Below are 21268 nucleotides of genomic sequence, written 5' to 3'. Positions count from 1 at the left end.
CTGGTGACTTCCAAGCCTCCAGAACACTGCCCAGTACACAATAGGTACTCAATAAATACTTGTTAAATAATGGGCAAAAGAGCAGAACAGTTTTCACACGGGGTTTTGGTATATTTGCCCGTTCACATGCTCTTTAGATGCGCCTCCTCACTCAGATAAGGGCCCAAGGGCAAATCTTCTGACTGTTCCTGCTCACCAAGCACTGCATCTGCCTGTGAGGGGGGGAGGAGGTGAGCACCCAGACGCAGTCCACAGTGCAATAAGACTCACAGTTATCTTTACGAATGAACATACAGTGAAATCCCCAAATATAATTATGGAAAGCAATCCTAAGTAGCCCCATCCTCCCCTGGAATTACCAAGAGGCCCCACATCTTGGGGTCCATTCTGGCATCCTGGGCCCCTACCTGATCAGGAATTCTTTCCATCACGGTCTGAGGACCCTTTGTCAGAGCTGCCTGCTTGGGAGAGGCAGCCTTTACTTTTCCTCCTAATGCACTGGACTTGGGTGTAAGACCCTCTGGAGGAGCTTAGGTGAGGTTTTTCACCCCTTGAAAGCAGCAGGGGTCCCTTTCTGACCAAGAGCCTCTGGCCAGCAGGACATGGAGAGGAGGCCAGGAAGGGGATGGATCTCAGGAGAGACAATTCTAGCTCTGGTCCTCAGTAGGTATTTATTTGTGCCAGATGTTGTGTTTCACATGTGTTATTTCAGCCTACTCCAAAGATGATGGCATCACCTGATTGCAGAGCTCGAAGGACTGAAGTGTCTCACAGCAGCAAACTGCAGGGCCAATATTTAAACAGCCTCTTCACTCCCAGTGACCTGTGACAGGGCCTGTAAATGTCGAGAGGGGAGAGCATAAACCTCAGCCACCTCACCTACTGAGGAGTGCTAAGTTTGAGTTTCTCAAGGGAGGGGGTTGGTCAGGGCCAACCCTGAAGCCAAATAGAGCCTGACCATCCTGAAAGTTGGCATTCTTGGGTTCATAATACCCACTCCCGGGGCCCAAGGGCGCGGGGGTGACTTGAGGCAGCACTGACCCCAGCACTGGGTCTCTTACCCAGCCCTAGGCATCTCAGAAGCCCCCTCCCCACTCCCCTGAGACACTGAAGGCTGGCCGGACAGGTTGGGAGTGGTGAGATGCCTGGAACTCTGCCATCAGAGAGCCAGTCTTGGGCATGTTTGGACCCTCTGTGCACACAAACTAAGCCTGACACAGAGCCCTATGAGTCACCAGGCTCCCGGGGCATCTTGCAGAGGTGACTGAAAGCTGAGTTTTGAGAAGGGTAATTTAGAAGCCTCGCCAGGGCCCAGCCCACACAAAAGGCCTTGGGAGTTAAGGGCAAGGGAGAAGAATCCAGCAACTCTGTGGTTCAGCACAAAGCCTCTGGCTGTGCTTCCCTGCCACCAAGCCCAGCACACACAGATGCAGTCACAGCACACAAACAGAGCAGAATGCCTCCCAGCCTGTGAGCAAGTGGAGGGCAGACAGAGGGAGTGGGGGAGGGAGAGGGAGGGGACGACAGGGAGGGCTGACCCACAGGTCAGCGGAACTCTGAGTAGGGTGTGGCCCAGCGTTCATTTCTGGCAGAACCTGACTGCAAGGGCCGGCTCTGAGTCAGCGTGCCCATCCTGCCCAATAACCCCCGGCCAGGGAGGAGGCTGCAGCTCCTATGTGTGGGCAGGAGGCCAGAAAGGGTCTGTTTGAAGTAGGTTGAGGGTATTGAAGAGCCTGCTGCAGTCCGGGAGACGGGAACGTGGGGCAGAGGAAGAGGCCAGGGTCCTAGCTAATGCCCTATTTTGGGGGTGAGGATGCTGCAGGACTCAGAGCTGAAAGAGGACGTGGAGTAGGAATGATGACAGAAATGAAGCCATGCCAACTACAGGGTCAGAATTTCACTGTGTCTCTGCCTGGGAAGGGGAGTTGGGGGTGAGGAGGCTTGACTTACTGGGGAGAGAGGCTGGCTCGCACCAGGGGTGTCAGAGACCCAGGTGGGAGGCTCCAAGACTCCGGGAGGCCCTTGCAAAGCAGGGCTTTGGTGAGAGGGTGGAAGGCAAGTGAAGGCAGGGAAGAGATTCCCCATCCTCACCTTGAGGCTGGGGGTCCAAAGTGAGGCCTGTCCGTGTGGAATTGTTCATTCCTCAACAAACACAGAGTAGGAAGGCAACTGAGGGGTCCTTCCCAAGCAGCAGGACCAGAGGTGAGCATGGGATGAAGGGCCAGCCCCCCAGGGGCGGCGGCTTCCGCGGCAGGGAAGTGTTCTCCAAAGCTCCAAAGTGCTGTGCTCCAGCCTCAACTCGCAGCCCTGGAAGACGGCCCTGCAGCCGTTTCACAGCCTTTACCAGTGCCACCTAGTCCCGGTTGCACCCAAAAGAGAAAGAGCTGAAGGGAGTGAGGCCTCCTGCTTCCTTCAGAAGCGTCCAGCTAACTTCTCTGAGACTCTCAGTGCCATAATCCGCCAGGGAGGCCTGGGTAACCTCACTGCAGGAAACAGTATAGAGATCGCGAAGGCCCCCTAGAGGTTCCCGACAACCAGAGCCCAGTTCCCAGAAGCTGGTCCAAGGCGTCAAGGGCAGCAAGATCCCTGACCTTCCCTGGATATCTGAGCACCCCACAAGGAGAGTTTCTGCATCTCAAGAATCGTGGGCGGTGTCCACGTAGGGGCCCCTTGCCAGGATAGTTCCAAAGGAGGCCTCTCAAGAAGAGACCTGGAGGTCCCGCTCCCTCGGCTGCACAGCTCTCTAGGGCTTTGAGGCACACAAAGCTCAAAGGTGAGCTTCCTGTTTGCTACCCCACGCCCACGAAAAGCACTGCCGGGGTTAGAAATCCCCCCAGCAAGAGTCAAGGGACCTTCCTTTGGACCAAGTCCAGGTCCAGTTCTCTACAGACCTCCCAGCGAGTGCCGCGCGCCCATTTCGCAGAAGGGAAAGCAGATGCCCCGGGGAGCTGCAGTCACACGCCTACGTGCCGCGACTCCTTAAGCAGCAACTCGGCTGGCATCGGACTTTTCGCGATCCTTTCCTTGGGATGAGACCGGATTCTTTCCAGCATCACCCCAGCACGGCCAGGCACCCCCAGGAAGGGCGTGGTGTTGGCGGCCGCGGTAATAACAGGGCCTGCGACCTGTGGGAGGCGGTAGCAGAGGAAGCGAGAGGGATCTGACTATTTCTGGCCTGGGCACACCCACTGGCCCCGGCCAGGGCTGGCGGGTGTTGCAGGCCGCGGGCTTTGCCTCCTTCCCAAATCCCGGAGGGGGCGGGGAGAGAAGCGGGTTGGAAGGCCCGGGGGGTGGGGGCGCGGGCCCAGGGGCGGGGCGGTGTCCCCGGCCCACCCCGGCCTCCTCCCACCGCGGCGCAGTTGGGTCCCGCACCGCGCAGCGCTCGGACTGGAGGCCGCCCGCGCCGCTCCTCCTCGCGCGAGTCCCGCGGTGCGCCCACCCGCCCGACGGGCATGGACCCGGGCCGCGACTTCCTGACCCTGCACGGTGAGTGCCCGGCTCGCGGGCGGGGATCCTGCAGTCCCGGGCCGCCTGCCACGCTGAAGAAATCTCAGCTCGCCGCCCGGGTGTGGGGCTTCTCGCACCACCCTGGGCGGTCCCAGACTTGTCTCCACATCGGGCCCGCGAGGTCGGGGAGCGGCGCGGGTCTACAGACTTGCCCTTCGGGGATGCCCCCTTATTCTGGCACAGAAGGCTGGGTTTCACAGGGCCCAGATCTCACGAAGGGGCTGAGGGAGAAACGCATTCACGAAAGACGGTTCTCCCCGCCGTTCCGGATCGTCCTAGAGGCTCCTAAAGCCCAGGCGGCGGGCGTGGCTGGACCGCGTCGGGCAGCGCGGGTGCGGCGGGGTGAAGGCGTAAGGGGTGGGGCGAAGAGGTGTGCAAGTTTGGCGGAGGTCGGACCTGGCAGCTTTAACTGCCCTGAGCCACCCGGGAGAAGCCGCGGACCTTCCTGGTGGGTCCGGCGAGGTCTGGGCTCCAACTCCGTGCTGCGGCAATCCTTTGTCCAGCAGAGCTTTGTTTCCTCCCATCTGGGTCAGCTCCTCGCCTTACTGTTGTCCCTGCAACAGAGAGGAACTTGAGCTCCTGACTGCAAAGTCTGGTGGCCCCTGGGAGCGGAGGGGAGCAACCTGGCATCTCTTTGCTTCAGGCCGGGATCTCACCCACACTTGGGGAGGCTTTGCCCTCCTGTCCCCCGGGATCACCAGCCAGTTCGGCAAACCTTGCCCGTCTCACACCAATCACTGCTGAACTATATATCCCTGTCTCTTCCGGTGCCTTGGGGGCTGAGAGTATAGTGTCCACTGCCCGTCCGTCTAAACCATTCGTGGAGAGAACTGAGGGGAAAGAAGGGCAGAGCCCTCCAGCCTTCACCTCAGTCCCCCTAAAGATGTGCCCATTGACCAGCCCCCAGTCTGTTTGCGTTTGTCAGTAGTCTCCAGGGCCCAGAGAGACCAGGTCAGGGTTTCTTAAAGCCACTTCCTCCAGCTGTGTCCTGAGATCCCTGCCCCTTCCCTCGCTCCATCTCTCTTGAGACCAGAGGCATCCTTAGTGCTCCTGACACACCAGTGGGAAGGGAGCTGGGTGCTCAGAGGACCACAGTGGAGACCCCTGCACTCTCTCCCACCGTGCATTAGCTATCCTACTTTGCAGACTGCCTCACACAGACCTCCTCAAAGCCTTCCAATCACCTCTGAGGGAGGGGCAGCCTCAGCTTTTGTTAGAATGGTCTCCTCCCTGGGTGTCCGCGCCTTTGCCCTGTTTCCCTCATGGGCAGCCCTGCTATCTCTCCCCTGGAAGAAGCACATGAAGGTTCAGTCGAGCCTCCCAGTCTGGTGCCAGGGGTTGGCCAGCCTGCCTCATCCTGTGTAAGGCCAGCCTCTCAAATGCATGACTCAGTCCAGCTCTTCCTGCAGGGCTGGCATGAACACTGTGACCCCAAACTGAAGGCCTGCAGCCTCTAGCTTGTCATCTCAAATTACCTCCATTAATTGCCTTCTCACCATGCTGCAGACCAGATGGGGAAGAGCCTGCCAAGGAGAATTGCTGATGGAAGGGGTGGCCTTTATGCCCTGTGCTGTGCCAGGCTGTCTATGTTTCCACTGGAGAGTCTTTTCACACTGTAGATCACACAGCACGGGACCCGTGCTGCAGGACCGTACTCTCCGGCTTGGCCAGTGGAGGGTCTGTGGCAGGAGTGCCAGCTGAGGCCCCATTGACTGGGGATTGACAGGCTCACCTAGATATGAGATGTCCTTTCTCTCCTCACCCCATATGCATGCAGAGGCAACCCTGTATAACAGTATGGATTCCAGAAGCAAAGTACCTGAGTTCAGTTTTGGCTTTTTCATGTCACACAAATCCCTTTATTTCTTTGTGCCTCCATTTCCTCATCTGTAAAAGAGAAGCTAAACACCATCTACCTCATAGGATTGGAGTAAGGATTAAATAAGGTAATATCTATAAAGCAGTTTATATTAGCACCTGGGATCCAGAGAGCAGTGTTCTTGTAGGATGCCCCTCCCCAAGTTACCATGCCCTGTGAATTGCTATCTTCAGTTCTTTGGGAGATGCTGGGACACCATAGAGTAGTCCCTAGCCAGGGAAAGTATAGCCAGAACTGGATTCAGGAACCAAGGAGCACTTCCTGGTGCCTCGGAAGCCTTTCAACTGACCCTACAGTTCCATTCTCTTCCCCTCACCCCACTTCCTCTGCTCTGCATACTTTAGGTGGGCTCGGACTAGCTTCTCCGGCAGGTCCCCAGATGTGCCTGAAAGGGCATCACCTCCCAGGACCCTGCCTTCACTGAACACATTCACTGCCACCAACTTTTGCTATACTTCGTCCCTCTTGTCCTGTTTTAAGAACTGACATTTATGAAAATGGAAGGTAAAGAGACCTCATATTGGCCCCAGGAAACCTGGGGTCCAATTCTGGTTTTGCTTCTATTTACTATGTAACCCCTTTGCCTTCCTGGCTGGATAGGATGAGAAATATGTATTTTACAGGAGATCTTGAGAGGATAAAACATACCCCATGTTTAGGACTCCTATGTTGCCCAAAAAGCCAGTCTCCTCAAAAGATAGCCAGCTCCCCAACCCCTCAGTTCTGAGAACTGTCTGTCCCAGGTATGTGTGTGTAAGCACATGGACCTCCTTGGGATCTTGTTTTTAAATGCATGCAATAAAGCGCATAAGAACTCAAAGGAAGGAAGTTTTGTTTTCTGGTTTTTCTTTTTTTTGGTACTGGGAATTGAACTCATGACCTCAAACTTGCCAGGCTGGTGCTGTGCCACTGAACTATATCCCTGGCCCCAAGGAAGTTATACTGAGATATGATTCTATCCACATGTCTTAGGGAGGTCCTCATTCAAGTTAAGAACCCCTGCGTGGTTTCCTTATAGTACAGGACACCCTTACACTCTGTGCCTCCCACTCCAAAGGAAGGACTGCTTTTCTGTGTCCGTATTTCAGCTCATCTACACTTACCATACCTCGCCAGTTGTACTCCGTGGTGTGACCTTAGGCGTGTCACTATGCACTTCGGTTTTTTGTTATTATTGCCATGCTTTTCTGCTCCAAAAACTGGCTTTGCTAGTGACTCATTGTTTGTGCTTCAGTGAGGCCAATCGGGGAACTCTTCAGAGGCAGAGAGTAAAGGAGAGCAATGAGTCAGGCCCCTGGGTGGTGCCCTGACCTTGGCACACAGTAGGAGCGCAATAAATAATTGCCGGGTGAATGAAAGGGAAGTTGTAATGTACTTGAAAGGACCCACTGTTACCCCAAGCACATTGGCAGCACAGTTTTGTACAAAGTTACCGGCGTTCTCATCTATATTCATGAAGGCAAGCCTGAGTTAATAAGCTTCTTTTAAGGTCAGCAATCCCCTCCTCCAGACTTCCATTTGCATCTGAGGACACCTCTGGGATTAACTCCACTAAAATGGGGAAAGTGAGGAAAGAAAACAGGTTTGCCTAATATTGCAAGCTATGTCACAATGAATTCGTTGAATAACTGACGTTAAAATATTTGACGAGTTGTTTCCTGGCCCCGCCCCATTCGATTTTCAGCTAAAGTCTGCAGCTCAGCGGGAACTTCCCTCCGCAGCTCTATCCTCCTTCCACCTTCCGCGGCCCCCGCCAACCCTGGTGACCTCGGTCAGTCTCGGCGGTGGTGGGGTCTGCCCGCTTAGCTTTAGGTTCTGTCCCTGCGGCGCACGGCCCCCAAAGCTGAGATTCCTTCCCTCCCTGACGGGACAACGCCTTCCCAACGCGGGATCCTCCGGGTCTCGCCTCCCGAACCCTGGCTCCGCCTGGATCTGCTTCCTGGACGTGCTCTGCCACCACGTCTAGTCCTGGGCTGTGGCTCCTGGCCTGAACTCCGCCTCCCTCGCCCGATTCCTCCTCCCCGCTCGGCTTTCACACTTCCTATGTTATGGATTTGCCCCACTCTGCCCCCTTAGCCCAGGCCGTCCTTAGCCCTGCCTACTGGGGTCTACTCCCACCGGCTCCCGCCTGCTTTGGGCTCTTGACCCCTCCGGGAGCGTCCGCCCCACCCCCCAGGTCTGCCTCCGCCCTTCCAGAGCTGGCTCCTCCTCTCGCGGGTGGCCCCGCCTCCTAGAGCTGGCCCCGCCCCTTTCTCCCAGATTTTCCCCTGACCCAGGCAAGCTTCTAGGACTGCGCTGGTTCCTGCTTCACGTGGCAGAGGCGCTGTGGAACACCATGCAGTGCCTGGGGGGCCGGAGCCGGAGCCGCTCCAGGGAGCTTTACCTGAAGGAGCAGAGCCTGAAGGTGGCGGCGCTCAATGGGCAGAGGCTGGGTAAGGGGCGTGGGGAACACTGAGAGCTGCAAGGATTGGAAAGGCAGCTGGGGCAAGACACAGAGCACTTGTCCTGGGGGCCAGCTGCTTTTGGCTGGATTTGGAGCCCTTGTTTCCTTCTTCGGGGTTACGTTTGCAGCAGTGGCACGTGGAGGAGGGTAGTGGGGGACTGGTTACCCCTTCTCCTGATCTACCCTAGTCCATCCAAAGCTCACCGCCCCTTCTCATCCCAAACCAGATCTGCTAACAAATTTGTGACGCACCATTGGGCATGTGGACCAAAGTGTAACTGGGACGACTGTGTACCCCCATGAGGTGATTTGCAGGGCTGTGTGTGCCCCAGTGTGGTACTGTGCAAATGTTTGTGTGTGACAGGTGTGACCGTGGGTAATCCAGTGCTGACTGATTCTGTCGCGCATGTCGTCCTGCGGGGCTGTTGTGTGGTGGTGTTGCTGTGTAATGGTGTGTAACCAGGTGCGTGACATTGTGGCACCAGGGTATTTACACATAACCCCGTGTGATGGTAGGTGATCCAGTGTGGTTCTGTGCAGCTGTGACTGTATGACTGATGTGGCAGTGGGCCACCCAAACTGACTGAGTTATCCTGTCATTCTGTGTTACATTTGTGTTACATGGGATTTTTTTATGCTATTACTCTGTGGCAGGGTGTCCCTGGAGTGGTGGCTGTATAAAGTAAAATTTCATAGACCTGACCCTGTGGGCAGGCAGCCTTTTTCTGAGTCCTAACTCCACCATGCAACTTCCTTTAGCCTCAGTTTCCTCATCTGTAAAATGGGGGTGATGATTCTGCCTTCCTTATAGAGTTGTTCAAGAATTAAGTATATGTGCTACGAAGAGTATCTTATTCAAATATTAGCTATTATTATGGTGGCTGCTGTTATCATTATCACAATAATGATGCTGTAGCACTGTGTGTTGTGTGGCTAAGGGTAACACTGTACACATCCATGTGACAGTGTATAGTTTGGGGGTGTAGTGTGGCTCATTGTCTCTTCAGCAGTGTGTCTGCCATTGGGATTGTATATGGTGGCATGCGTCAGGGTGTCTGTGTGACTGTACCCCAGTGTAGCTGTGCACTGCTGTGATCCTCAGTATGCATCACCTTAGGGACAGGTGCATAATGGGAAGGTCTCCTGACACCCTCTAGCTTCCCACTGGCACCCAAAGCACTGTCCACGCCCTGCTCCTGGCCACTTCCCTGGGCAGCTAAACTGAGCAGGTTGGCAAAGCCATAGCATCAATCCCGGGCCCCTGAGCTCAGAGCCCCTCCCAGGCCCCTACAGAGGAGAGAGTTCTGCAGCTGAGTGAGTGGGGCTGGATGCAGAGGCCCACAGACTCTGCATGCTCAGGGAGCGAGGGCAGAAGGGTAGGCAGCTGGGGACCTTGGAAACAGAAGGGCCCCCTCTGAGGCTAAGAAAGGGAGGCACCTGCCCAAGTTTCCTAATGGCCCAGAGAGCAGTGACCGTCACCTTTCTGGGGTTAGATATCCCCTCTTGGGACTGAGGTCTACCTCCTGCAGCCCTGACAGCCTGGGCCTTATCTCTGCCTGACCACAGACATGGTCACAGCCTGGCTCCACGACAGGATGAGCATGTCATCCCTTCATGGTGTTTTCCAGAACAGGAGGGTGGAGATCACCCTCTACTTCCTGACACCCTCCCCCATTCCCATCTGACCTGTCAACCATGGCTTGCCCTGTGTGCCAGCTTAGGGGGTGGGGTGCTGGCAGATGGTAGGATATTTCTCCCTGTTGTACCTCAGCCACAGAAAGGACAGTGGAATCTCCCAGCAGAGGCAAGACGTGGGTCTCTCTCCTGGCAACCCGGGAACTCCCTTACCCTCCCTGTTGTGCTAGGCCCTGCAGACACAGCCAACAGTTTGGAACATTCTGTGTGAACTCCTTTCTCTACTATGTCTCCCCTTGGGCTGAAGGGAAAATGCCCATGCTAAGGCAGAGTGTCTTCTGGAAGTGGGTAGACAGATCTGTGGTGAAGGTATGACAAAGGTATGCCGAAGCTCACATCAGACCTCCGAGGACTGTTCTCGCCCCAGGGCTGATGAGAGAACAGAGGCACAGAGGAGGAAAGACATTGCCTAGAGCCCTAGGACAGTGGATGGCGTGAGTCTCAGTCCTCACTGAAAGTACGAACATGAGGAAAGACAGAGAAGATATAGTGGCAGAGGCCCAGGGACATGGTCCAGAAGGTCTTGTGGGCCCTGTAGATTTGTGGAGCAGGCTAGCTGGGGGCAGGGAGAATGGATGAAATAAGAGAGGATATCAGAGGTTGTGAATCTGGGCTCAGAAAAGGAAAAAGCTATGACTTTGTTAGGGCTCCCCAGTGTAGGCCTGGGCATAAGCCCTCAGACTGGTCCCTTGGGTCCCTGATGCCAGCACTCGGCTGGAACAGCAAGACAGAGATCCCTGGTTGGCTACACAGTTTTGAGAATAGAGTTGAGGTGGTCAGTTGGCTCTGAACAGAGCTGACTGTGGGCTATACATGGCTAGGGTAGCACACACACCCTTATAGATGCATCTATCTCTGTATCACATTGATGGATTATTAAGGTGCCAGGTGAAGGTCTCCTTTATCACAGTTGGCGTAGTATCCGCTGAGGACCATGTCTCCTAAGGGGTCAAGCGTGGTGTCCCTTTTGTGCCTCCTGTCGGGGCCTGGACATCTTTGGGAGCCTAAGCCGCAGAGCAGCCTGCAGCTCTGAGTGCAGCAAAAGAGCTGGAGCGGGGCAAGCAGCCAGGGTTCTGGCATCTCTGTGAGCTCTGCCTCAGCTTCGAAAAAGTCTTCACTGTGCCTTAAGGGGTTCCAGACCCAGGGCTCTTAGAGATGGCGGTTGTAGGAAGAGAGAGGTGCGTCCCAGAAGGCTCAATATAGGCTGCAATGGCCTCACTGTTCTCTGCAGAGCAAAGATCAGAGACCTACTCAGGTACACTCCAGTCAGGGATGGGGGAAGCCGGGAAGAGGGATGGCAGGGGTAGCAGAGGGTCCCACAGCAACCACAGTGCTGATACCAAGAGCTACAACTGCTGTTGCTTTCAGACCTCCACTGATCTGTGCAGCATCTCCTTTAAACTTAGAACTCCCCTTTGACATGAATGCTATTATTATCCCATTTTATGGACAGGAAAGCAGAAGCCCTGTCCCGTAGTGTCACTTACTCAGGTCACACAGCCATCCAGAAAGGATGCCGGAACCTAGGCACAAATGATTGAGAGGGTGTTTACTCCTTAGTGCCTGAGGCTCACGTCCGTCTGTCTTAGACATGTTCTCGTTACTGCGACACAGTGCCCAACACCCCAAAACTAAAGAAGAGGTTTATTTTTGTTCCCAGTTTATAAAGGTTTCAGTTCATAGTCCACTGGCTGCAAGGCTAGACAGCACGGCCGAGGGGCGTGGTGGAGGAAAATCCACTTGCCCCAGGCGATGGGAAGCGGAGAAGGAAGGGAGGCGCAGGGAGGAGGAAAACCTTTGCAGGTCGTGTCCCCCGTGACCTGCCTCTTCCGACCAGACCTCACCTTCTTACAGCAAGTCAGCTGTAGGCCCCAATACACCAGCTTCCTTCCAAAAGCAACCCCCGAGAGTTGCTCTTGGGATATTGAGACACAAACCATCACACGTCTGCTCTTCTTCCTGCTTTGCCCGATCTTTTAGTCCCAGCTTCCTTCAGACCCCTGGGTGAGACCAAGCAGGATCCACCTCATCCTTTAGAGCCTGTTTCCTAAAGTCTTCATCCTCCAGCAGCCAGGGCATCCTCAAATAGTTGCCCTGCCTTTGCCCATTCAGCTGCAGATGGGCAGGTCACAGGGGGTAACTGTGGTCCTGGGTTGGCAGTTGTCCTGCCGTTTGCATAGATACCTCAGCTGGGGATCCGAGAAGACTCCCTGGAGGAGGCAGGGCCCTGGGAGTGGGCTGGAATGTGGGCAGAAGGGGGAGTATGCAGAGAGCTGAAGGTGAGGCTCACAAAAGCTGGGCTCTGCAAGGGTCCAGACATGTGCATGCCCAGTGTGGAACTGAAGGCAGCAGATGCAGTGGTAGAGGAGGTCTCTTACTAGTGTTACCCCCTAGGCCTGCAAGATGACAAGGACCTACAGGCCCTACTCAAGGGCAGCCAGCTCCTAAAGGTGAAGTCCAGCTCCTGGCGAAGAGAACGTTTCTACAAGCTGCAGGAGGACTGCAAGACCATCTGGCAGGAGTCCCGCAAAGTCATGAGGTCCCCAGAGTCCCAGCTGTGTGAGTGTTCTGGACCACAAGGGAGGGGACAGAATGCAGGTGGGGTGGGGATCCATCGTGGCCCATGACTACAGACTGGAAAAAAAGAAAAGCCTGATCGTTCATGCAAGCAGGACCAGAAATGAGGAAACAGCCTGGCTGGGGTCAGAAGAGGAGCTGGTTAAGCCACTTTTAGGGAAATTGAGGCCAAAACTGGTTTGGAGGTGGGAATTAAGAAATTAGGACCACAAGTGCTAAAATTCCTTGGGGATTGGGTTTCACAACCATGACAACGGATGGGAACAGACAGTCTCAAAATCAGGGAGGCTAACCAGGGCATGGTGACACATGCCTGTAATCCCAGCACTTGGGAGGCTGAGGCAGGAGGATCATTGCAAATTCGAGACCAGCCTGAGCTACAAAGTGAGCTCAAGGCCAGCCTGAACTGCATAGCGAGACCCTGCCTCAATAAATAAATAAATAAATAAATAAATAAATAAATAAAAATTAAAAAACAAACAAACAAAAAATCAGAGGCTGGGGATTTAGCTCAGCGGCACAGTGCCTGCCTGGCAAGCGCAATGTCGTGAGTTCGATTCCCAGTACCAGAAAAAAAAAAGTCAGGGAGAGAGTTGGACAGGGTTGCCTGAACTCACAAGCATCCACCACGCAGATGTGGGAAGGAGGCAAGTTGGGTGGATTGGCATTGTAGGTGTGGTAGGCTAAAAGCCAGGCCCAAAGTCCAGAGGCAGATAAGGCACTTCCGGGAGTGAAGTGGGGTCATAGGAGGAGATCCTCCCTGGGACTGGAGCCAGAAGAGGTTGGAATGGAGCAGGGCTGGGGCCTACAGAGACAGCCCATGCCTGAGGTGCTCCTTCAAGGACATAGGCCTGAGGGCTTTCTGGAAACTCCTGAAAAGGCCCAGCAACCCAAGGCTGGAGCAGCAAATGGACAGTCTGACCTGCAGTGCTTTAGGGAGGAAGCTCTGCTGTCTATCACCCTTTAATTCAGGAATTCCCTAAAAAAATTTTTTAAGTGGAGCATTCCCTTCTGCACTTCTACTTGGTGGGAACATTTTGGACCAGTGAAATACGGAAATGTTATCTGCATTGCCCAATATGGAAGCCACCAACCACAAGTGAGCCCTTGAAATGTGGCTGGTGTGAGTCTTTCATCTTATTTTGGCTAGTTTGTACTTGAACAGCCACAGGTGCAGGTGACTACTCAGTTGGACAATGCAGACAGGACCTTGCAACCTGAGTTTCCCAAAGCCAAGACCCCTGGAAAGCCCTTGCCCTTCATCTACTCACCTTAGACTAGGGGGGCTGGAAAGTGGGGTGAGCTGACGGGTAGATCTGTGGGAATGAGACCAGACACAGTAGAGGTACTTTTCCTAGGTAGAGAAAAAGCACAGCATGAGGAAAGAGAGGTTTGGTCCCAGGTGTGTGTGTTGGGGAGTGCCTTTTACCCAGGAGGGATCTGCTAGGCCAGACCCAAGGCAAAAGCCAGAGAAGATATGGCTGTGGCCCGGAGTGTGGCCCAAGGTAAGGCAGGACAGGAGTAAGGCAGATGAGGAGAACCTGAATGGGTCCTTGGGCTGTGGGCTGTGAAGGCTTCTGAGCAGGGCCAGGCAGGGTCTGAAGAGATGAGGCTCTCAAGTGTTCTCAGCAAACCACCCTGAGCCCCTGCCCTGCCTCACTGTACTTGAGTGACCCCTGACCTTGCCTCTGCCTATGGCGCCTGACAGCTTCCTTCCCTGAGCTCCTGCCCTGATAGTGGGTTTCCTGTTAGATGCTGACCAGTGGGGACATAGTCGGGACAAGGATCTGACGCTTGGAGTTCACCCCCTGCCAGTGCATAGCCTGGCTCACCAGTGTATGCCTAGAGCTTGGTGGTGGATGGGTGAGGGGGCAGGGAGAGGAGCAGCAGATCCAGGAGCCCCCAGGTGGACTGGCAGGATAAAAGCGTCACATTAGCACAGTTGTGAGCAAAGGACAGGAAGTGCATTTCAAGCAGGAGACCCAGTATGGGGTGGGGGTGCACATGAGTGGGGGGCCAAGGGCCTGTGCCCTGAGAGTGATTAACAGAACCAGGTCTGGAAGCCAGCTGTGCTCAGCTAAGGAACATGGCCTGAAGGCTTTCTCCCAGGTCAAAGACTTCTGAGACCGGTCGTGAGACAGTTGTCCTCAACTGCACTTTACCTCACTGAAGGAGTGGAGCATCCCCCATTTCTCTTTGGTTCTGGTTCTTGCTCGCCCAAACCCACCCCTGCTGCCCATGCCTGACAGCTTCCCAGTCGGACAGGTTTTATCAGCAGCAAGGGGAGCTGGAGTTTTTCTTCTGGGGAGGCTGGGGCGTGGGTCTGCAGGTTCCACGACCCAGGCTTCCTGTTTCCATTCCCAGCCTACAGCAGCTGCTAGCGGGGGGTCTAGCGGGGCACAGAGGGATTAGGCAGGGATATGCTCTGCACCCCAGATGGCTCAGGGCTCACGTGTCCCACTCCACAGTGTGGACTTTTAGCCACAGCCTGTCTAGGACCAAGGACAGATGGGTGAGGATGGCTGCGGATGGGGGTGGAGCAGAGCAGAACCTGGAGCAGGGCAGAGTCTTTTTTTTTCCGTAGCTTTTAGTAGGGTTCCTATTTCCCCTCAGCCTAAGCACAGACAGTGCTGATGTATTTTCTGTCTCTCTGCACTCTGTGTTCTGGCTGTGCCATAGAAATGGAATCACATAGCCTGCTGTGACTGGCTTCTTTCACCCAGCATATTCTCAGCATTCATCCACACTGCAGCACATATCCTTGCTTCGTTCCTTTTTTTCCATTCCTTTTAATTGCCTACTAATATTCTGTTCTTAGGGATTTATCGCATATTACTTATCTATACATCAGCATGAGCCTGGCTGCCGAGTCTGTCTCTCAGCCAGGCTCCAGAAGAAAATAGGGGGTGGGAGTGGTGGGCAGATAGAGCCTTGTCTCTCCTTGAAGCCTGGAAGACTGGGTTGTGACAGGAGGGCCCTACCCCTGGCTGCCAAGGGCAGAATGATAGGATCTTTCAGACTGCTGGGGCGCTGCCTCCCCTCAGGGCGTTCTTTCCTGCAGCCCTCTGCCAAGGGGCTCCATGAAGTCGGCACATACAGACACACACTAGGCAAGGCCTTGTCCACGTTCTCACACAAATACTGCTCCTTCTGCTTTTGCTCCTCTGTCCCTAGACCCTAAGGCCAAGGCTAACTGTGGGTAGGTCAGGAGAGGGGCCTGGAGCCTCGTGTGGCTGTGGGAGGGAAAGGCCCGATGTCCAGTACAATCAGGAGCCCACATGGCTCATCTCTCTCTGTCTCTGCCTGAAAACCCTGTCCTTGTCATCTCCCAGGGGCTCTGCTCCCTCCACCACCGAGACAGCGAGCCTGGGGCCCTAGATGCCCTTGTCACCCAAAGGTCTCTGTCTCTCCTTGTGTGCGTCCGTTCTGCCCACCGTGATTGTCTCGAGCTCTGTGTCCACCTCAGTCCTGAACCTCCTTTCTGTCACCCCTCTGCCTGCCTGCTTCGTAGACTCAAGGCCTCAGCTCTGGGCCAACCTGTGTCTCTACCCTGTGCCCCTCCACTATGGTCTTGACCCTGTAAGGGCAGGGATTGCCCTCACACCACGTGTGCGTGACAGAACCCCTCCCGCTGCACCCCTCCCTCACTGTCCCCTTCTCGCAGTCTCCATTGAGGACATTCAAGAGGTGCGGATGGGGCACCGCACAGAGGGCCTGGAGAAGTTTGCCCGTGATGTGCCCGAGGACCGGTGCTTCGCCATTGTCTTCAAGGACCAGCGCAATACACTAGACCTCATTGCCCCATCTCCAGCTGATGCCCAGCACTGGGTGCAGGGCCTACGCAAGATCATCCACCACTCAGGTTCCATGGACCAGCGGCAGAAGCTGCAGCAGTATCCTCTTGGTTGGCCCGTGGACGGCCCATAGTTTTCCCTCGGGCACCTGAATTTGGAAGCTGGCTTAACCAATTTGAGTTGCTGTAACTAAATACCACAGACCAGCGGTGGTGAACCTACAGCGCATGTTGTGCCACAGTTTGTGCCCCTGAAAGCTCTAAAAGGTTCCCCACCACTGCCTTAGACTAAGTGACTTACACAAGAGAAACTTATTTTCTCAGTCTGAAGACAAGAATTCCAAGATGAGGGTATCAGTGTGGGGAGAGCCTGGTGAGGGCCCTTTTCCTGGCTTGCAGATGCCTTGCCTTCTTGTGTCTTCACACGGCAGGAAGAGAGATGGGAAGCGTTCTGGTATCTCTCTTATAAAGGTACACTACCATCATGATGGCCGTACCCTCATGACCTTATTTAAACTAACTACCTCCCGAGGCCCTGTCTCCAAATACCATCACATTGGAAGTTCAGGCTTCAGCATGTGAATTTTGGGGAGACAATTCAGTGCACAGCAGAAAGGAGACGGGGAAGGTCCATGGACCCGTCTTTACTCTGAGCAAAGGCCAGCAGCTCGGCAGCTGTGTGAGTCTCCCCATGCTCCACTCTAAGCCTGGGGAGGCTGAGGGGAGCACTTCGCTTCAGTAGAAGACCTAGTGTAGGACACTGTCATCATGTTTTCCGGAGTTCCTACATATTTTCCCTCTGGGAGTTGAGAGGCCATGGTTGCCTTCTGTGCCTTTCTTTGGGGAGCAATCATGTTTCCCTGGGCCTAGTTTTCGGGAAAGCCTATGGGCTTAAAACAAAGTAACTTCAAAATCTAATTGCACAGCCACACACCAGTATGATTCAAAGTTCAGGCTTCTGTCACGCATGGATGAGGGTGGAACCAGGTGCAGTGCCCTTTTTAACGACAATTTTATTGAGATATAATTTATATACCACACAGTTAACCCATTTAAAGTCTTGAGTTTGATTCTGTGCTTTTTAGTATATTTATAGCATTATATAACCATCCCCACAATCATTTTCATCACCCCCAATAGAAACTCTTACCTTTTAGCAGGGTTTCTATTTCCCCTCAACCTAAGCACCAGACAACCACTGATGTATTTCCTGTCTCTATGTACTTCCCTATTCTGACCGTGCCATATAAATGGAATCATATAGTCTACTGTAATTGGCTTCTTTCACCCAGCATATGTTCAGCATTCATCCACATTGCAACACATATCCTTGCTTCATTCCCTTTTTTGCGTTCCTTTTAACTGCCTGATAATATTCTGTTCTTAGGGATTTATCGCATATTACTTATCTGTTCATCAGTTGATGGACATTTGACTTGCTTCCGCTCTTGGACTCTAATCTGCTGTGAACATTTGAGTATAAGTTTTTGTGTGGACATTTGTTTTCATTGGAGTTCATCCTAGGAGTAGAATTGCCAGGTCATACAGTAACTCTATGTTTAGTCTTTTGAGGAACTGCTGAACTGTTTTCCAAAGAAGCTGCACTAATTTACATTCCTGTCAGCAGTATATGAAGGTTTCAGTTTTCACATCGACGTTTGTTTGTGGTTTTTGGTCTCTCTTTTATATGGCTGAAATTTTTTTATTGTTGTGGGCATTTGTGTGGCTGTGAGGTGGCTACCTTATTGTGGTTTTCGTTTGCATTTCTTTGATAGCAAATGATGTTGAGTGTCTTTACATGCTTATTGCTCACTTGTATATCTTTGGAGACATAGCTGTTCAGATTCTTTGCTTATTTTTGTTGTTAGGCTCTTTTTAAATGGATCTATTGTTTTGATTTTTAATTGTAATAAAATACACATAAAATAAAATTGACCATCTTAGCCATTCACAAATACACAGTTCAATAGGGGTAGATATATTCACATTATTGTGCAACTAACATCCAGAACTCTTTGTCTTGCAAAACTGAAACTCTGAACCCATGAAAGGACTTCTCACTCATTCTCCCCGCCCCCACCTCAACCCCCACCCAGGGCAACCACCATTCTAAATTTGACTCCTCTAGGTACCTCAGATAAATGGAGTCATATAGTATTTGTCTTTTTATGACTGGTCTATTTCACTTAATATTTTGTCCTCAGGACTCATCCATGTTGTAGCATGTGTTAGAAGTCCCATTTTAGGCTAAATAATATTCCATTATATGTATATGGCAGATCTTGTTTATTCATTCATTCACTGATGGACACTTGGGTTGCTTCTACCTTTTGACTGTTGTCAGTGATACTGCTATGACCTTGGGCATACGTAAATTTCTTTGAGATGAGATTCTCTTTCAGTTGTTTTGAGTATCTATGCAGAAGTGAAACTGTAGGATCATGTAGCAATTCTATTTGCTTTTTTTTTAGGGGACCACCATAATATTTTCCATAGCAGCTTTACCATTTTACATTCCAACCAACAATGTACAAGAGATTCAATTTTTTTTTTACAGTAGCCATCCTAATGAGTGTGAGGTGTTACCATATGATCTCATTGTGGTTTTGATTTGCATTTCAAATGATTAGTGATATTGAAAATTTTCAGGTGCTGTTGTATATCTTCTCTGGAGAGATGTCTATTCAGATCCTTTGCCCATTTTTGCTTGTGTTATTTATTTTTTACTATTACATTGTAAAAGCTCTTTGATTACGCTAGATGCAAGTGTCTTGAATTATAGGCTTTGCAGATAATTTCTACCATTCTGTGGATTCTCTTCTTCTTGATGGTATTGATGAAGTCTAATTTTTTTTCATTCATTTGTGCTTTTTGGGTTTTTGTTTTGTTGGTTGGTTGGGTTTTGAGACAAGGTCTCACTGTGCAATCCAGGCTGGTCTCGAACTCAGAGAAATCCTCCCAGCTCAGCCGCCTGAGTGCTGGGGCGATATGCGCGTGCCATCATGCCCAACTCATTTGTGCCTTCCAGTATATCTTTTTTTTTTTTTTCTGGTACCGGGAATCGAACTCACGACCTTGCGCTTGCCAGGCAGGCACTGTGCCGCTGAGCTAAATCCCCAGCCCCCCTTCCAGTATATCTAAGAAGACTTTGCCTAGCTCAAAGTCACAAACATTCAATCATATTTCCTTGTGGTTTTACCATTTTCACCTACATCTAAATCTCTGACCCATATTAAATTAATTTTCATGTAGCATGTGAGGTAGGAGATCCAGCTTCTTTTCTCTTTGCATGTAGATGTATAGTTGTTCATTGGTTGGAAAGATTATTCTTGTCTCGTTGAATTGTCTTGGTAATGTTGGCATAAATCAGCTGACCAAAAATAAGAGGGTTTGTTCTGGACTGTGAATTATTTTCCATTTGTCTATATGTTTCTGCTTGTACCAGTACCACAATATTTTAGTTAATATAACTTTGAAAGTTACTGTCAGCTTTTTGTTTTTGTTTTTGTTTTTGTTTTTTTGGTACCGGGAATCAAACTCAGGACCTTGAGCTTGCCAGGCAGGCACTTATGCCATTGAGCTATATCCCGGCCCTGTGAGTTTTGAAATCAGAAAATGTGTGAATTTTCGTTTTTATTCAAGGTTGATTTGACTATTCTAAACTCCTTGAATTTTTTTTTTATATTTCAGTCCAAGACCTTTATTAAGATGTAAATGAGGCCCGGGCGTGGTAGCACACGCCTGTAATCCCAGCACTAGGGAGGCTGAGGCAGGAGGATCGTTGTGAGTTCAAGGCCAGCCTCAGCTACAAAGTGAGCTCAAGGCCAGCCTGAACTGCATAGCGAGACCCTGTCTCAAAAAGACAGAAAAAAAAAAAAGGATGTAAATGAGGAGACTAAAAATAGGTAAATAAATACATTTAACACTAAGCTTCTATCCATCATAAGTATGAAAACAGAAGTACAATCCCTTTGAATCCCAACCACAGCAGAACCCCTCTTATTTTCCTGGTGTTGGGTACGGCATCTTTTAAGGTGGAAATTCTGCTGTAGGTTTTCACCATCATAGTCTGATTCAGCACATCCTAACTCTGTTACCACATAGCTCTTTGTGACTATGAGGAGAATACTGAGGGAGCGTTTCTGTGTTTCCCAAGAGTAAAGTACTGGTACAATAAATCCTTAATGGAAACTATTCAACTGTGAGTATATAATCATATGCACAGAAATTTATCTAGCAGTATAGAAAGTTAAAGGACACTATCAGGATTTTTTTTTTAAACAGGGTCTCTCTATGTAGTGCAAACTGGCCGGGAATTTACTTATGTAGCCCAGGCTGGCTTCAAATTCACTTTGATTTTCCTGCCTCAGCCTCCTGAGTGCTGGGATTACAGGCGTGTACCACCATGCCCAGCTCATTATCAGGATTTTTTAAAAAGTGATGTAAGTCACTTGAACTCCTATACAAGTTTTTGGGTCAGTTTTTCAGTGTCTCTAGAAAAGTTAGCAGGATTTTGATAGGGATTGTAAATCAATTTGGAGAGTATTTCCAGCATAATAATATCAATTATTCATATCCACGAACATGGATGTCTACACATTTATTTACATGTTCTTTCATTTTTTTCAACACTTTATGCTTTTCAGAATTTGTTTTGCACTTTAAATGAAAGACCAAATGATTTGATTCACTTTGATACTTTTGCAAGTAGCACTGTTTTCTTCATTTTACTTTCAAACTGTTCATTGCCAGTGTATCTCCAGCTCACTTTGAACCCTGTGGGTTGTGTTACTGCGTGTTTTTGAGCATTCAGAAAACCTTTAAGTGGTTATTTCTCAAGATCACCCTGCTTGGTCTGTGGCTTTCTTCAAAGCCCAGTTCTGAGGCCTTTTTGTCATAGCCACCCCTTTTGCACAGCCTTCTTGGACAGTCCCAGGCCCTGTGCAGGGTCCTGTTGCACAGATTTGGAGCTCATAAAGCCTCCTCCCCAGTGAATGGCCATAAACATGGGAAACTTGGCCTTGTCTGGGGCACTTAGAACTTGATTGCTTCACCTGTCAGTCTGCCATAATTTTTTTGCATATATATGTAAATTTTGGAATATATGACTTATATCAGAATTTTATTTATTTATTTATTTATGCAGTCTTTTTGAGACAGGGTCTCGCTATGCAGTTCAGGCTGGCCTTGAGCTCACTTTGTAGCCTAGGCTGGCCTCAAACTCACAAAGATCCTCCTGCCTCAGCCTCCCAAGTGCTGAGATTACAGGCATACATCACCATGTCCAGCTCAGAGTGAAATTTTAAAGATCCACAAGACCTACCTCCTCCAGAAACTGCTGATATTTGCATTCTGTTTCTCTATTTTTTTCTGC

The 21268-nt window shown here is 51.3% G+C and overlaps 1 protein-coding gene and 1 long non-coding RNA gene across 4 annotated transcripts in view; one reads left to right on the top strand and one right to left on the bottom strand.

The window, feature by feature from the left end:
- Positions 1-645: 645 nt before the first annotated feature.
- On the bottom strand, positions 646-7060 carry LOC102012543. Its single transcript, XR_001233851.1, has 3 exons — positions 3479-7060; positions 1951-3125; positions 646-835 (listed from the first exon to the last, which is right to left on the bottom strand). It is a non-coding gene; the product is annotated as an uncharacterized LOC102012543 (long non-coding RNA).
- Positions 3192-21268, top strand: part of Plcd1 (phospholipase C, delta 1) — a 23944-nt gene continuing 5867 nt past the window's right edge. Inside the window, exons 1-5 of one of the 3 annotated variants that reach the window (XM_005383723.2) lie at positions 3397-3486; positions 7071-7157; positions 7646-7818; positions 11919-12083; positions 15766-15994. In XM_005383723.2, coding sequence (XP_005383780.1) covers positions 7722-7818; positions 11919-12083; positions 15766-15994 — 491 coding nt within the window. In that variant the 5' untranslated portion in view covers positions 3397-3486; positions 7071-7157; positions 7646-7721. Of the gene's footprint in view, positions 3487-7070; positions 7158-7645; positions 7819-8056; positions 8134-11918; positions 12084-15765; positions 15995-21268 lie in introns of those variants that run through there. The other 2 variants (XM_005383724.2, XM_005383725.2) reach the window with 2 other exon arrangements.

Source organism: Chinchilla lanigera, unplaced genomic scaffold (assembly GCF_000276665.1).
Source record: "Chinchilla lanigera isolate Chin_1 unplaced genomic scaffold, ChiLan1.0 scaffold00020, whole genome shotgun sequence".
Lineage (NCBI taxonomy): Eukaryota > Metazoa > Chordata > Mammalia > Rodentia > Chinchillidae > Chinchilla > Chinchilla lanigera.
This window is presented reverse-complemented; position numbering and strand designations above follow the sequence as displayed.